Raw genomic sequence first — 14,404 nt, 5'->3', positions numbered from 1 at the left:
AGACCAGGGACACGTGAACGGTCGTTCACTTAGAGTTTGTATACTCTAGAGGAAATAAACTTCCTCTGCACAAGGTGCTGTGTGACCCCGTCACACAAACCCAAGTTGGTGAAACGTCACTTCAATGTTGCCATCGTTACCAGCCGAAGTAAAAAAAAATCTTGTAGGTACTTTAAAAGGATGGGATAGCAAATTCACCCGCTCAATGCACGTTGGCAGCCATCGATTAACACGAAACACCAGCTCCACTGGGTATTGCAGAGCTTCACCGATTCCCAGGTAGCTACTGCCACATTGTTTATCCGACCGCACCAGATTCGTCGCTGGAACAGAGCAACGCTCACCGAGAGTGAGTGTCGTTGAAGCTGAATTATCTATGTTTCTCTCACAATGTTGGTAAAACTCACGTGGTGCACATCATTTTATTTATTCCAGAACGTCTTCTGGCAGTTTGACAATTGCAGAGTGAGATGGCAACGCTGAGTGACGAGGAGCAGGAGTTGATCCAGCAGGACCGTGAGGCCAACCCGGGCTGCTTCTACTCGACGGCACTGTCGCAATCATGCAGGTCCATTAACGGCGACAGTAAGTGCGAGATCATTAAGAAAATCTTCCGCCAGTGCCCCAACGCACGCAAGGAGCTCATCTCGAACCGCAAGGAGATCACGGAAGATGAACACGGGGGCGAGGCCACGGCTGGAGACTTTTTCAACAGGGAGAGGATGGACCCACGCAAAGGGTACGTGGCAATTCAATGTTGAGAGTGTGTGTCAATTGGCATTTTTAACCGGATATTTCTCGATTTGCACAGAGGCGAACAGGAGTTTGGCACGTTTTTCCAGCGACGGTTTGTGCATTTGGTCCACGTGAGAGGTGGTAATTGAGAATTGATGAACTCATTTTGTGTTGCTATTGGAGAAGAGGTGACGATTTTGAAGCACAAATGAGCCCGTTCGACTTTTTAAGACAAGAAATGCTGCGTCCTTTTGAAGGTAATTGAGCATGTTTTCACGAGGTGGAAGCCGGAATGAGACTCATACTGTGGATTTGGTTTTGCAGAATTCTTTGGTGGCGGCTTGTGGAGAGGCGACTCGAACCCGTTTGAAGGTCTAGAGAGAGAATTTGAGCGGATGCCGGTGCGCCCGCCGTCCCCAACGCCACATCGACCATCGCGACAGACGCCGCCGAACCCGCCACACTACTCATTCCAGCCCTCACAAGGCAACGGATCTAATGGTTGGTTCCAGTTGCTTGGTATGGTTTTGTGGTCATAATGTTGTTAACGTCCTTGGTTCTGACACGCAGAAGCCGATGCAAAAGCACGCGCACAGGGCAAGAGGGACATGTTCGCAGACTACTCGGGACGCGTGGAAGAAATATAGGAATTGCTTAGTAGGCAGCATTTTGGTCTGATTACGATGGGGCAGGTTAGCATCTAAGGGACTATACTCTTTGTTGAATACACTGCCGTATTGTGAGCAGCAGGAAGAGTTGAACATCACCACGATAACGTGATATACAGTTATTAGTGTCCTTCTAGTCTTCTTCATGTGGGGGGCGAACTCTGCATAGGAGGATCTGCAGTCCAGTACAGACGAAGGACAGACCGGCTTGTAGGCGAAGACTGTACAATTGAATTCGTGGTTTGCTGAAGACTGGTTCATTGGTATTGCCGCTTGCAGCGATAATTTGCAGACGCAGATTTGCAATGAAACTGGGTTGAAAACTCTGAACCCATTTTTTTGGAGAGGCCCAGCTCCTTATTTCAGATTTCGCCACGCAAGATCCAGACCTATTGGGCCACGACAATGGGTGGAGGTGACGTTGGAGCTGCATTCGCCGCGACATTGGAACGGGTCGGTACGCAGCTGACGTCTGAGGATCTAGTGAAGCTCTACCCAGTGTCATGTGCTCAAGAAACTGACGCGCCAGTCAAGCTGGAAGACTGCAAATTCTTCGATCTTTTCGCTGCGGATCCCATGAAAGCTCGCGGGGATACTGAACGTCTGCGTAACGAAGCAAAGCAACAACATGGAGCTTCATTTGTGGATCAGATCCTGACGTCAACGACGCACCACCCGCTAAAGAGGATGCAAACCACTGACTACCGTCTTAAACCAGACGAGAAGGCCAACCTAGAGGCCAATGGAGTCGTTGCAGTGGAACGCATGCCAGCTGAGAGCTTCGCGGATATCTACTATCGACTGTACACAGATGACATGCCGGTATTCGTGACGGCTGACTCGATTTTGCATGCATGGCACCGCAGTTTTGACGCTTTTCTCGTGGATACGGAAATTCAGATATTATCCCCCACACTGGATAAAATCCTTGAATCCACACTGTCGAAATGCTGCGAGGCTATCATTGCTACTTCAAAAGATGACTCAGAAGCAAGAAGAGTGATGGTAGATGTGGAATTATTCCTCCGAGTGGGGCTAAGTCTCTTAAGAGGGGAGCTAGTCGACGGTGTCACTGAGAATACTATCGAACTGGAACGTTTACTGGCTTTTGTTTATTCAGAAGAAACCAAGGAGGCGGATATATTGTCATCAAAACGGATCGTTGACTTCTCGCAGTTCAAACCTCGCGGACATTACACAAACTCCGAGGAGCTGATGCGCTACTTCCGCGCTATGATGTGGCTTGGAACGATCGATTTCCGCGTTGCTGGTGGTGAAAAACCAGAAGAAGATCTTTACCAACTGCACTGCGCGGTCATGTTGGTGCACTTCCTACGTGACTCACAAGCTTTGAAGATTGTTGAGAAGGTTGACGCGTTGATTTCCAGTCTCGTGGCTGATGGAGGAATGGGAGCCGACTCGCTTTCACCATCTCAGCTTTTACGATTATTACCGAAAGAAACACTTTTTACTGATGATGACAAAGAAACACTTTCGATGTTGAAGAGTATTCAGAATCGGATTCTCGAAAAGCGACTCGGAGCTCAACTGATCAATGGCCACCCACGCGTCGAGAATCAACCTCCAACCTCAACGACACCAATGTCTCTACCCAGTTCCTTCGCGCTATTAGGACAACGATTTGTCTGGAGTTCATTCATCTTTTCGAGACTAGTTTTTGATCACGTGATTCACAATGATGAAAAGCAAAAACGACGCATTCCGAGTGCTGTGGATATCGCTTTCACGTTGTTTGGCAATGACAGTGCAGCTCAAGTGCTCGCCGATCGAATGAATGCTAATCCGCAACGATTTCCAGAGTTTGTTCCGTTCCGAGATGGCATTCAATACTCGTCAAATCTTGTTGCACTTCGTCAAGTTATCGACCGAGAATTTGACGATGAAGGAGACATTAGTGAAGATTCTCCAGATGAAAAGACTAGCATTAGTATGCTATGGCAGCGAGCACTGCGAGCGTTGTCGAGACCGTCTCCGAATGCCGCTGGTACATTTCATTCGAATGTCTGGCAGAAACGTCAATTGAATACGCAGCTGGCATCATTTACTCAGTTACGCCACGACACTTTACTGTACGCGAAACAAGGATACACGTTTGTGTGCGGCTGTGAATACGCAGACGGAATGGTGGACCCGTACCCCCTCTTCTGGCAGCGCATGGGAAAACTAGCCAAGCAAATGGAAATGATGATTGAGAGAGAACTGAGTCCATTGGTCGAGTTTTCGTATGACCAATCACGACAGCCAAGCCAGCTTGATTTCGGGTCGCATCAGACAGATAGCAAGTACCTCGAAGCTCGACGTTTTTTTCGTTGTTTTGCGGAAACAATGCAATCAATTGAAGAGATCGCAGTTCTCCAAGCTGAGCACAGACCCTTGGGCGAGAGTCAAGTGAATTTCTTGAGGACGGTTATGGAAGAGCGATTTGGAAGTGGAGGATCGAGGTACTGCGGTTGGTACCCTGGGTTATTCTTCGAAAGTCGGGAAGATTCAGGCAAGAGCGACGTGATCGTGGCGGACGTCCATACAGACTCGCCATCAACTATTCATGGCGATAAAGGAGGTGTGCTGCATCTCGGCGTCGGCAATCCGCTAATGGCGTTTTTCGTCGTGGACAAGGTTATGTATGCTGGTCCAGTGTTCAGCAGCTACGAGTTCGTGACACCGATTGATGAACGATTGACTGACAATGAGTTCAAAAGCAAACTACCATCGATGCGGATGCCCGACTGGGCTCACCAATCCTACCTTTGCTAGGGACGTGACATTAGTGTTGGTTGATAATAATTTCTGCACCAGTTAGTACATTTGTGTTTTGCTTGCCTAGTAATTATACCGTGAATGGTTGAGAGCTAGTTGAAGTCCATGGTGCAGGTATCGACAGTTGACATCGAACGCTAGTCCTTGCTGAAAGGCTCTGCTTGCCTCTGCAAACCGACCAAGACCACACAGTGCACAGCCTTTGCGATAGTATCCCTGCAGTACCCAATTACACAAGTTACGCTCACGTAGACGCAGATTATTGACAGAAAGATAATTCACGTACAACGGTCGACTTTGGATCCAAGAACACTACCTGTTCTGCATCTTGCAACGCTGCTGAATAATCTCCCATTGCTGCCAACAGCGTTGATCGTCGTGTGTACATGATCCCCATGTTCTTTCGAGTTTCAGCATTTAAACGAATGATTTTGTTGTACAGTTCGAGCATCTTCTGAGCTTCCTCTAGTGGAAGTGTCGTTGGAGCGTCAAGCGCCAGCGATGTAAGCGAGAAACTAGTTTTACGTTCACTAACGTTTTCTACAACTCCACCATCAGTATGCGGGCGTATCGTGGTCTTCGGGTGTAGTGAAGGTAACAACGAAATACTAGGCTCGGTAGTAAAGTTGTGTTGTTGGCGAAGAGAACTTGTGCTTTTAGAAGCTCTCAGCAGCACTGAATCCAATTCTTCACCTGATGATTCAATTGCAGCACGTCTTGAAGGTAGCAGTGTCATCGACTTTGACAACGGCGAGTTTTGTTCTGCAAGTGAAGCGAGTTTCTGGGAGAACTCGATTGACTCCAGGTGTGGTCGTGAGTTCCGTAGCGTCAACTTGTGGGCCCCGCAAACGATCTCGTTGTATCGACCTCTCTTGGTGGCAGAAGCGCAGTCACATTCGAGAAATCCAGGAGTAGCAAATGTTTTCATTCCAGAATCTGAGCTCGGATGGTGTCGAGCTAATTGATTTTCATGGAATTCATCCAGAAGGACATCACGCTGGGCTTCAAGACTTGGTTCATCGGGGGCTTTGGAGTCGATATCTGTGGTGTCTTTGGTGAAAACTTCGGCCATAGTCACCAAGAAACGAATGTGCTGGGTGGAAAGCAACTTGTATTTTGTTCTTCTCTATCTTTAGTTACCAGGACGTCTACGACAGTCTGTTAATCCGCTTGTTGCTAATTTTCTCACTAAGGGATCCTCGGTTCGCCGAACATCGTCCAGCAGTGTCTGTCGTCTTCTTCGATCCATAATAAATCGTAGTCGAATGAATCCTGAGTCTTGATCCCCATAACCACCGAAAATAAGCCATTACTGAGCAACTTGAGGACTCGTGTCGAGGCACTCTCCAGAGCTGACCAAAGCGATTCCGTTCCTCTGGCAGATAGCGATACCACTCGAGCTCGGTTGAGCGATTCATACCTTGTCTGATCGAGACCAGTACCATCAGCATACGCTACGGTATCACTTTGATGCAACAAGCCAAGCGCACGAGCGGCATCAGCAGCGCGAAGTTCATGACGTTTATTAGCAGCATCTGATTGCCCTGATCGCCGAGATCTTGCTGTGTTGCCAACGCTGTCACAATTGTCGGATATCAGAGCAACAGGCGCAGCCCTGTCCTTTTTTTCAGGACTCACTCGACGAGTTTTCGTTGGTGGTCGAACCTCATCGTTTGATTTGTTCGAACTAGCAACGCGATCCTCAGAATCACTGTTTTGGCGTCGTTTTCTCTGCATTTTCGCCGGAGAAATAGTCCACGCTTTGGAACCATTTCCTGACCTAGGTAGCGAGTCCCCCGCAGTTGAATCGCTTCTTGACAACTCGCTCTTCGTCTTTATTATTTGCCTTGTTCCAGGTAGCTCCTGCAGTTGCCAGACCCCCCTTCGAGGAAAAGGCTCTTGAACCAGTCGAAACACGCGCACCACCAGCTCAGCATACCCTGGGACGTTTTGGAGGCAATAGAGCTCCTTCACTTCGGCATCCGAGACGAGGTGGAGTCCATGACGTAGCAATTGCTGCCATTCCTCCTCCACCAGTACCTGGAACTCACCCACCAAACCTTCACCGGCTGTAGGCCACACAGCTACGCAATCCGAGCTTGTCAAAACGCCAGCCAATGCTCGGAAATCTTGTTCTAAAGGCGTCGAGCTCTCCATACGCGCCTTGCAAAATGACAAGGCAAAAGTGGCAACATGCTGCGGCTGCTAAAAATGGCCTCAAAGACCATCACTCCTGCTAACTTCAACTGATCAACCATCACTTTCGGATAAGATGCGTTTTAAATATTGACCAATCACAACTATGATACTGTGATTTCCGAAAATTAAAACGTCAATGCAAAGACCATCACTCAGTCTATTTTTGGTCCATTTCTGGCGGGAAAAAACGGCCAATCAAGTCTCATATCGCGCCATTTCTAACCGCGACACGCGCACTTTTCGGCCACTTGATGGAGTCTCCGCGGCCATCGGCGTCTTCGGACGATCGCAGACTGTCCGACGTGTCGTTCGCGCATCCCGACAGCCCCTTGTATCACCCTAGCGACAGCTTCGCCGAGTCCCAGCAATGCAGCGCTGACCCTAGCGCATTTTTAGGGTTTCACGTGCCTCCGAGCGCCGAGGAGGTGGCGCTACCACCAGTGAAGGAAAAGAAGCAGACGCTTAAGCTCGTACTGGATCTGGAGGCGACAGCAGGAGTCACAAGAGGCGGCGATGGCTTCCGACCTGTCGCGCAATTAAGTGCGAACCCATTCAACGAGTTATTCGCTGAAGACACGCAGATTGACGAGAATATAAGGACACAGGAGAAGAAAGAAGAGAAGAAGGTGAGCTCTCCTTTAAAAATACGTAAACAGGAGCTTCAGGAACTCAGAAACGGGTCTCCAAGTCCTCCACCAACCCTGTTGAAGGCCGTGGAGACGGCGTGGCGTGCTCGTAAGGAGAAATCGACCAGTAATAAAGCAGAAGATGCCGAGGACTCTGTGGCTGCGTATTCGGAGTACAGTGAAGACCTGGCGCCGAGGATTTTCCAGACTACGTTAAAGGAAACGTCGGATACTGAGGTGAAAGATGTGGAGAAGGAGAACGTTGAGAAGAGTATTATTGAAGATAGCGATCGTGAGACGGATTACGAGGATGAGATGGAGTGTACGCAACAGCTGGAAGAGGCTGGAGATGGAGATGTGACTCAAAGCTATGGACACGCTGGTGGAGATGATGAAGCGGAGACAGAAGTGTACCCATACTCTGATACAGGAACGCTGCCTTATGGAGCCTGTTCGTCTGCAATGGATGCAGTTGACGGCGATGAGAAGAAAAATGATAGTAAGGATGCAGGGTATTCTCCCGACTCAGTTGTTGTACCCACACCAGATCAAAAGAACCAGAAAAGTTGTGAGGATGAAGTGACAAGTCGAGAAGGATCGCAGGCTACGCAGCAGGACTATTTAACGCCAAGAGTTAACCCCATTCGAGTGGTAAAACCTGATTCGACTGAAGTGAACGCAAAGCCGGTGGAGGGAGTTTCGGACACCACGAATGATGACGAACAGGAGGACTGTGTACCTACGCAGCCTAGTAAGACTGGGACGGAGGGCGAACCGGTTGTTGAGCCGAACTCACCTATGCAAAACGCAAAGAAAAGTGATGATCTAGTGGCGAGTTATGCTGCTGCTGGAGGTGATTCTCAGACGAAGGCGATCCGCAGCCTGGAATTCTCCTTCTCCATGCCGTCGCAGGACGGTGAACCTCACTTCAGTGCAAGCCTAACTAGTGAAGGTACACCAGCGTCCAAGAGGATAGAAAATTTCTCTAGAAGTGACAGACCCAGTCCGTTCGAGTCTTCTATCAGCCCGGTATATCTAGCTACACCAACGCCAACACCAGTGGATAATCCCACTGCCCCCAAGAATTCTATTACTACGACCGATGAACAAGTGAGCTCCAAGAGGAAAACTTTGTCCTCGCCAGATATACCAACAGGCAAAAAGAAGCAGAAAATCTCGACTAAGCCTCGTGATTCCCCGAGCCAGGGCATCTACACCCCGAAAACCAAGAAACGAAGGCGCGAGTTCTTGTCTCCTGATGGAAGTGAACCCTCGAAAGACGATGCAGGTGACCCCCAGACGCCTCGACCTCCTGCACGACGTAGTACTCGAACTACTCAGTCAACACCTACCTCAACTCCACAAGTTCGAACTCGAACACGGACGTTAACGCCAGTACCGTCACAACGTGCATACGGTTCAAGATCTCGGACTCTGTTCAAGTACAAATTTGAGTTTTGCTTGACGGGATTCGTGAAAGCTGGAGAGGAGACTTTGAAGGAGTTAATTGAAGGCCATGGAGGTAAAATTCCAGAGCGCTACCAGGACGTACTATACAAAAACAACCCTAAGGGCGTGGTGATTGCGACGCCTGTATCCTGGAGGAAGCGCAAGTTCATGCAAGCTGTTGCGTGTGGAATCCCCGTTGTCCACACGGACTGGATCAAAGATTGCATTGACGCTGGGTATGTGGTACCATTCGATGGGTATCAAGTGCCAACGGGATATTCCGTTACTACTCGAAAGTTCGAGTGCTTCCCCCCTAGAGAGCTACACATTTTTGAAGGCTATTCCTTTGGCATCGTCAGTGATGTTTCTCAAGTATCCAAGTCAGAGGCAAAGGACAAGGCCAGTTTGATGGCGTTTATATTGAAAGCTTGTGGTGCAGACGCCGTATACGAGGTGAGGCTGCCTTTTAGAGTAGTTAACGCTTGTGTTTCTGTCTTACCTCGTTTAACCATCAATTTGGTATTTGCAGAATTTGTCTAGCAAGAGTGGCGTCAGTGTTGATGTGGTGCTATGCGACGAGTACACACCGGTAAGTGCCATGTGTTTATTTGCGCGATACTCTTCTCCAGCTAACCTTTGTTGCTTTTTAAAACCTAGACATGCCGGTACTATAAGAGAAAGCGCCATTTGCCGGTTAAAGACTTTCAGTGGGTTACTGAGTGCATGATCCTTCAGGTACGTGATCTCGTAATTGCTGTCAAATCGACTGAAGACTAATAATGGTCAACCTGACTATTATTCAGAAATTTCTGGACCCGGAAGAACCGGTTTTTGAGCCACACCGCGTAGGTAGCGAAGATGTGTTTGCAGCGAGTGCTGAGATCGGTGACAATGACAAGTTCGTACTCAATTGACCTCTCTTTCCGTTGTTGTGGATCAACTAATTTACGCTTGTGTTGTGTGTTGTAGCACCACTTTGAAACTACATACTGGCGAGCTTGTAATGGCGGACATTTCAGGTAGCGCGGCGGATCACTACCTTCTGTTTAATGTCTGCGAGATTTTGAGCATTCACGTGAGTGGCCGCAAAGATGAAGGCTCGCAATCAAAGCGAAAGGATAGCAAGGAAAATCGTGTTATGCTTCGAGTGGGCATGCTGAAACGGTACACATAGTTTTGTGGTGCTATCAGTGCACGTATAGGACTAACCTTTTGCCTGATTTACTAGTGAGCCATACAATCCCGAGCTTTCGAAGACTCCAGTCAAAGTGGTGGACATCTCGTCATCGCAGGTGAAGAGAAGAGTCGTGGCGATTTCGAAGCAAGACTACCACAAGCTGAAGTATAAAGATGAGAGTATCTTTTACTTGGAGGATAGCACGTCTGACAAATCTGACAAACCTGCAGTGTCTGAGCACAGGTGGCTAACTCAATGAAGATGCTAATGGCCTGTTGATTCTACATTGGCAAGTGTTCTGTTATTCTTGTCCTTGATCTCGAGCATTCTGCTCATCAAGAAGCATTCGGTTTGGGATAAACAGGTAAAGCCATGGCTAATAATTTGATAAAAAGTCATCACATCTTGGTTAGCTGGGACGCATAGGTACAATACCAAAGGTGCGTGCGTACCTTTCGCATGGGATCAACACCAGTATCGGAGAAGATTGTCTGCTCGGATAGTATGAACAGTGTGAAGTTGAAACTCTTTTTCACTACTATGTCTTATTTATGAGAACTTACCTGCCATGATATGATGCCCAGATGAGTGAGCATCATACGGTAATAGTTGGTGAACGTCTCGGCCAGGAAGCTCCACTTGCCTCGTATGTCCCTAAACCATACTTGCGGCTCTTCTGCACGATTTCGAGTGTGGTTATAGTCCAAATCGAGACTCAATAAACAAGCTTGGACGCACGGTACCTTCCAGATAGATGAGAACGACAGTGCCATATTTTGGAGAAGCTTCGAGAGAAAACCCAACGAGTTCCTTGTGGCTGATCTGGATCGAGTTGTTAAGCGAATGTGAATGAATGCTCGACTTTATTAATCGAGACGGAGGCTCTGCCAATCTGTTGTACCTTTTTCATGTCAAGTCTATGCATATCTGCAGCGCGGCACTTTGAAGGGAGGTCCGTGATCGAGAGACGATGTAGATCTTGAAGCGAATTTAGCAAGAAATGACCAACTAAAGTGGTTTTCTCTAAACAGATGCAACTCAGGGCTTTTGTAAGATTGAAGATATCATGACGAATATCTTACCACAAAATGGAGCAAACCACTTGACCGACAGTCCGTTAGCGATCGAGTAGAAGCGCCTCAAATCTTCTGGAAGCATATTCGGGGAGTTTTTCTGAACGCGAGTGAGCATTCCTCCAGGTCAATAAAATCATAAAATCATATCCTTTGTACCTGCTCCCAGAGCCCAAATTCCATCTGAGTAGCTCCAACGAAGGGCTTTGATTCGACTCGGGACACACGTTCGTGGGCCTGCAAGTACGAGAAAACGCCAAGCGAAATAGCATCCAGATGTTGCATTGCGAGCTGCTCGCGACCACTTTGACAAAATAATGAACAGGCGCCAAATCCAAGATAGACAAGATTCAAACACGCAGAGCTGGCGTTGCAATTCTCTAGCAATGTTTTGAAGGAATAGCAGCTTCAACGATCATCTTGAATATGTGGAATATGGTCAGATCACATCACAGAGCACTGTTCCTGGCCTGGGACGCCACCAACTAAATCGACATCAACGAACAGCAATCAGTGAACTCTGCAGCTCAAACTACAGGAAGCAAGAGCTTCGATTCAACTTACGGGGCATGCCAGGCATTCCAGCCATACCGGGGAACATGCCAGGACCCTGCGGAGTAGAACAAGGCAGAAGCAGTATCACTGTTAGAATCGATGCAGATGCTTTGTGTAGTATAACCAAATAGCCTCAAGACGAACCATGTTGGGCATGATCGGCATTCCTTCGTCGTCGAACTGCAGGCCTATTGAAGACTGGCGTTAGCACTCATATCATTTTTTATTCATGGCATAGGGAAGCCTACCTGGAGCAAGGTCCTTTACGATCTCGGAAGGAGGTTGGCCGGTCTCCTGCATCTCCTGCATCAGCTCTGACAGCCGAGCATAGTTATCGGGCTCTGACTCATACACTGCAACAATCTGCTGGAAGTACTGGTACTGCTTGCCATATCTGTGCATATCATAAGCCGCAAAAAGTTATTAAATCCACATCAACCTACACAGCAAGCAAGCATGTTAACCTTTCATAATCCTCCTTCGACAACAGCGATTCCTTTTCGGCAAGCCACTCAGGATACTACAATAACACAGCGAGGATCCTGTAAATACGATTTTAAGAGCAATAGCTCAACACTTATCCACTTCAAATCAGCGTACCCGTTCGCAGATCTGCTTCATGGGGTCATACATGACGTCCTTCGACAGTAATTGCTGCATCATTCCGTCCACCAAGTCCTGGAAATCACTCTACAGCAACAAGCATCATCACACACGTTAATAACCATTCTACCTCCCAGCAAAACACCAATCACCACACCTTCTCTCCCATCTCTTCGAACTTCTTCATCATCTCGGCCATCATTTCTTCCCCCATGGCCTCCACCTGTGCCGTCCCCACGCCTTCCATGTCTTCCGCCGCCTTTGCCATATTCTGCAGTGTCTTGGCCACACCAGCATTGACGTCATCCGTCTCATCCGTCGAGTTTTCCGTCTTCAACGAGCCCAATAGCTGCTCTATATTCTCCGCATCCGCTGCAAATGCATCATAACTATCAGTCTCAGTCTGAATACCCTCCACACTTGACTTCACTCTACCGTCCGTGCCCAACTCGCGAAATGCCTGCTCTAGCACCTTCTGAAACTCGGGATTCTGTGCGTCCTCGAGGAATTTGGCCATGTTCTGACAGGTTACAAACGTTAGATCATCGCTCCCGCTCCCTCCAAGGCCTTATCAGTTATTCGAACCTCCTGCAGCTTGTTATCTTCGCTCTCTTGTGTCGCCGCGGTTGTGGCAGCTGCTTCTTTCGTGACTTTCGACATCTCCGAGGCGCTCACCTCGTCCGCAAAGTCGTCTAGCGCATCTGTTTTCAGCGTAGGCAAGGTGAGAGCGTGTACGTGTGTGCACGCTGCAGATATAGACGAGTACCGTCGAGGAGGTCGTCTAGGTCCACTTCCTCCTGCGTCTTGGGCTCACTCTCTTTGGTGCTCATCGTCGGATGAACTTGAACGCAAAAAATCGATTCCGCTTACTTAGCAATTAACGGATAAACTTGGAATTTTAACTGAAATGGCTGACGTTGACAAAGTTGAAGTGAGTTTTCGTTTTACATTATATATTGTATTTGTTTTTGCAAAGTGCTATTCATATTTTGTAGGCTTCATTCGAGGTTCATCGACGACACAAACGCTGGGGAGAAGCTGGATACAAGAACACGTGAGTGAAAAGAACAGGAGGTTGACTTTGACGAATTTCCGATGACAACAAACCTTGCTGATGAAGAGATATTCACGCAGAGCAAATGCGAGCGTTGAGACGACAACGAAAATGCAGTAGTACTGGAGCCAGAGATGAGTTGGGTATGAAATGAATAACAGAGAGCATTTCATGCTGATGACTTACCTGTATCCAAGCATGCTTTACAATCTCTGGCCACTCGGGGGTGTATCTGAACGAAGAGTGTTAACTGGAGCGAGTATCATGAGTTTTCGATGCACAGCCTTACAAAACGTTGACAGGGTCTATCCGAATATCCATGAGCACTCGAAACACCCTAATGTCTTCCGATGAATTGGCATTTGGCGTCCAAATTGGGTACGGGACGTAGAAATTGGCGGTGTCTTTGTGGAGATAGTAGAAACAGCGATTAGTCCGCCGCACGAAGAAGAACGACGAAAAACGTACAGTTGCGCTCTCGGTACCCGCTTATGAGAGACTGAAGCAGTAGCTCCTGCGTTGTATTGGTGCTGGTCATGTTCACAATGGGTGAATCAACGTACGGTTGCTGGATGCTGTCAACATACAAATGCATCATTAGAAACGCTCGATCCAGTCTTTCGTGCAGCATCTGCGCACCTATCGGTAATCTCAAGTGGATAACGTTGATGAAAGCTGAGATCTCCATCTGCATACAACATGTCCCCAGCCAACGAAGACGAATGCCTGAACACCGTCAGCACGTCAATGTTGAGCTTGGCGTAGCTCTACTTGGCGAAAAACATGCCACATCATGATGTTACAACACGCTGCCTGTGCTCATCTGTCATAGCAGCGGCAGGTGTACCTTTAATGTATAATCGAGCACAACCACCACCGTTGCATGTCGAATAATCTCGTTAGTCGACAGCGGCGTGGCAATCTCAACTTGGACTGACTCGGGGATTCCATCAGCATCGACATCCGTATTTGAAGTCTGCATGGCACCAAACCAGAGCTCAGTGTGGCGAAATTATTCACTTCTTTGATGAACCGATTCACCTTAACGAAAGCAGTTTGCAAGCTTGCGTTCGAGAAGAGCTGCTGAACCCGATCCGGGAAGGTAGTGTGCACCAACGTTAGCGGCGTTCCACCATCACTTTCGCCTTCTAATACACAGAGCACTTGGTCTGTGGACTTATCCACGGGCTGCTCTCTGTATGAATTCACTTGCAGCACAAAATCTACCAGATTTTAAGCGTTACCAGTTCCGTATCTCCCCTAAATTTTCAAGCATTTTTGCGCACCTCGCGATCCCCATGCCAGAAGCAACGGCAGAGCGACCGCAGCCACCCAAAGCACTATCGATGCCACGTGTGAGAGCGACAAAACACCACTACAATAGCGCCGCTGCAAGCTCGTGCTGTGGCAAGTGGCGCGCATCGGTGGATGGCAATGGATGACGTCTCTTCAAGATTTGCATTGCCAAGATAAATGTGACACACTGC

The 14,404-nt window shown here is 48.2% G+C and overlaps 8 protein-coding genes across 14 annotated transcripts; 3 read left to right on the top strand and 5 right to left on the bottom strand.

The window, feature by feature from the left end:
* The first annotated feature begins 93 nt into the window (after window positions 1-93).
* PPTG_05385 lies at window positions 94-1,719 on the top strand. Of its 2 annotated transcripts, XM_008898926.1 has the most exons (6): window positions 94-349; window positions 436-739; window positions 812-847; window positions 922-992; window positions 1,060-1,236; window positions 1,306-1,719. In XM_008898926.1, exons 2-6 carry the CDS (start codon window positions 471-473, stop codon window positions 1,380-1,382), a joined length of 630 nt encoding a protein of 209 aa, XP_008897174.1. In that variant the 5' UTR covers window positions 94-349; window positions 436-470; the 3' UTR covers window positions 1,383-1,719. The 2 variants fall into 2 exon arrangements, with proteins under 2 accessions (XP_008897174.1, XP_008897175.1); XM_008898927.1 differs by lacking the exon at window positions 94-349 and having other exon boundaries at window positions 406-739.
* Window positions 1,511-4,247, top strand: PPTG_05384 (hypothetical protein). Its single transcript, XM_008898925.1, has one exon. The coding sequence runs from the start codon at window positions 1,809-1,811 to the stop codon at window positions 4,176-4,178; it is 2,370 nt and encodes a 789-aa protein (XP_008897173.1). The 5' UTR covers window positions 1,511-1,808; the 3' UTR covers window positions 4,179-4,247.
* Window positions 4,184-5,253, bottom strand: PPTG_05383 (hypothetical protein; the record flags this gene model as incomplete). The annotated part of the gene is made up of 2 exons (XM_008898924.1): window positions 4,184-4,397; window positions 4,468-5,253. 2 exons carry the CDS (start codon window positions 5,251-5,253, stop codon window positions 4,245-4,247), a joined length of 939 nt encoding a protein of 312 aa, XP_008897172.1. The 3' UTR covers window positions 4,184-4,244.
* Window positions 5,254-5,278: 25 nt separating this feature from the next.
* Window positions 5,279-6,338, bottom strand: PPTG_05382 (hypothetical protein; the record flags this gene model as incomplete). The annotated part of the gene is made up of 1 exon (XM_008898923.1): window positions 5,279-6,338. One exon carries the CDS (start codon window positions 6,336-6,338, stop codon window positions 5,370-5,372), a length of 969 nt encoding a protein of 322 aa, XP_008897171.1. The 3' UTR covers window positions 5,279-5,369.
* A 219-nt stretch (window positions 6,339-6,557) lies between these two features.
* On the top strand, window positions 6,558-10,154 carry PPTG_05381. 2 transcript variants are annotated; one of them, XM_008898922.1, is made up of 7 exons: window positions 6,558-8,908; window positions 8,985-9,044; window positions 9,113-9,190; window positions 9,259-9,353; window positions 9,425-9,474; window positions 9,547-9,619; window positions 9,684-10,154. In XM_008898922.1, the coding sequence occupies exons 1-7, from the start codon at window positions 6,632-6,634 to the stop codon at window positions 9,889-9,891; spliced, it is 2,841 nt and encodes a 946-aa protein (XP_008897170.1). In that variant the 5' UTR covers window positions 6,558-6,631; the 3' UTR covers window positions 9,892-10,154. The 2 variants fall into 2 exon arrangements, with proteins under 2 accessions (XP_008897170.1, XP_008897169.1); XM_008898921.1 differs by having other exon boundaries at window positions 9,425-9,619.
* Window positions 9,807-10,990, bottom strand: PPTG_21672 (the record flags this gene model as incomplete). 2 transcript variants are annotated; one of them, XM_008899305.1, is made up of 6 exons in its annotated part: window positions 9,823-10,008; window positions 10,085-10,123; window positions 10,196-10,454; window positions 10,534-10,655; window positions 10,715-10,805; window positions 10,865-10,990. In XM_008899305.1, the coding sequence occupies 4 exons, from the start codon at window positions 10,988-10,990 to the stop codon at window positions 10,329-10,331; spliced, it is 465 nt and encodes a 154-aa protein (XP_008897553.1). In that variant the 3' UTR covers window positions 9,823-10,008; window positions 10,085-10,123; window positions 10,196-10,328. The 2 variants fall into 2 exon arrangements, with proteins under 2 accessions (XP_008897552.1, XP_008897553.1); XM_008899304.1 differs by having other exon boundaries at window positions 9,807-10,008; window positions 10,085-10,454.
* Window positions 10,991-11,149: 159 nt separating this feature from the next.
* On the bottom strand, window positions 11,150-12,693 carry PPTG_05380 (hypothetical protein; the record flags this gene model as incomplete). The annotated part of the gene is made up of 10 exons (XM_008898920.1): window positions 11,150-11,190; window positions 11,270-11,315; window positions 11,405-11,448; window positions 11,509-11,654; window positions 11,725-11,780; window positions 11,861-11,950; window positions 12,021-12,235; window positions 12,299-12,383; window positions 12,449-12,564; window positions 12,630-12,693. The coding sequence occupies 10 exons, from the start codon at window positions 12,691-12,693 to the stop codon at window positions 11,150-11,152; spliced, it is 903 nt and encodes a 300-aa protein (XP_008897168.1).
* A 100-nt stretch (window positions 12,694-12,793) lies between these two features.
* On the bottom strand, window positions 12,794-14,397 carry PPTG_05379 (hypothetical protein). 4 transcript variants are annotated; one of them, XM_008898916.1, is made up of 9 exons: window positions 14,204-14,397; window positions 13,959-14,140; window positions 13,765-13,893; window positions 13,557-13,684; window positions 13,386-13,492; window positions 13,207-13,321; window positions 13,104-13,149; window positions 12,971-13,039; window positions 12,802-12,901 (listed from the first exon to the last, which is right to left on the bottom strand). In XM_008898916.1, exons 1-9 carry the CDS (start codon window positions 14,337-14,339, stop codon window positions 12,842-12,844), a joined length of 972 nt encoding a protein of 323 aa, XP_008897164.1. In that variant the 5' UTR covers window positions 14,340-14,397; the 3' UTR covers window positions 12,802-12,841. The 4 variants fall into 4 exon arrangements, with proteins under 4 accessions (XP_008897166.1, XP_008897165.1, XP_008897164.1 ...); XM_008898919.1 differs by having other exon boundaries at window positions 13,104-13,321; XM_008898918.1 differs by having other exon boundaries at window positions 12,794-12,901; window positions 12,971-13,321.
* Window positions 14,398-14,404: the final 7 nt, after the last annotated feature.

Source organism: Phytophthora parasitica (assembly GCF_000247585.1).
Source record: "Phytophthora parasitica INRA-310 unplaced genomic scaffold supercont2.7, whole genome shotgun sequence".
Lineage (NCBI taxonomy): Eukaryota > Oomycota > Peronosporomycetes > Peronosporales > Peronosporaceae > Phytophthora > Phytophthora nicotianae.
This window is presented reverse-complemented; position numbering and strand designations above follow the sequence as displayed.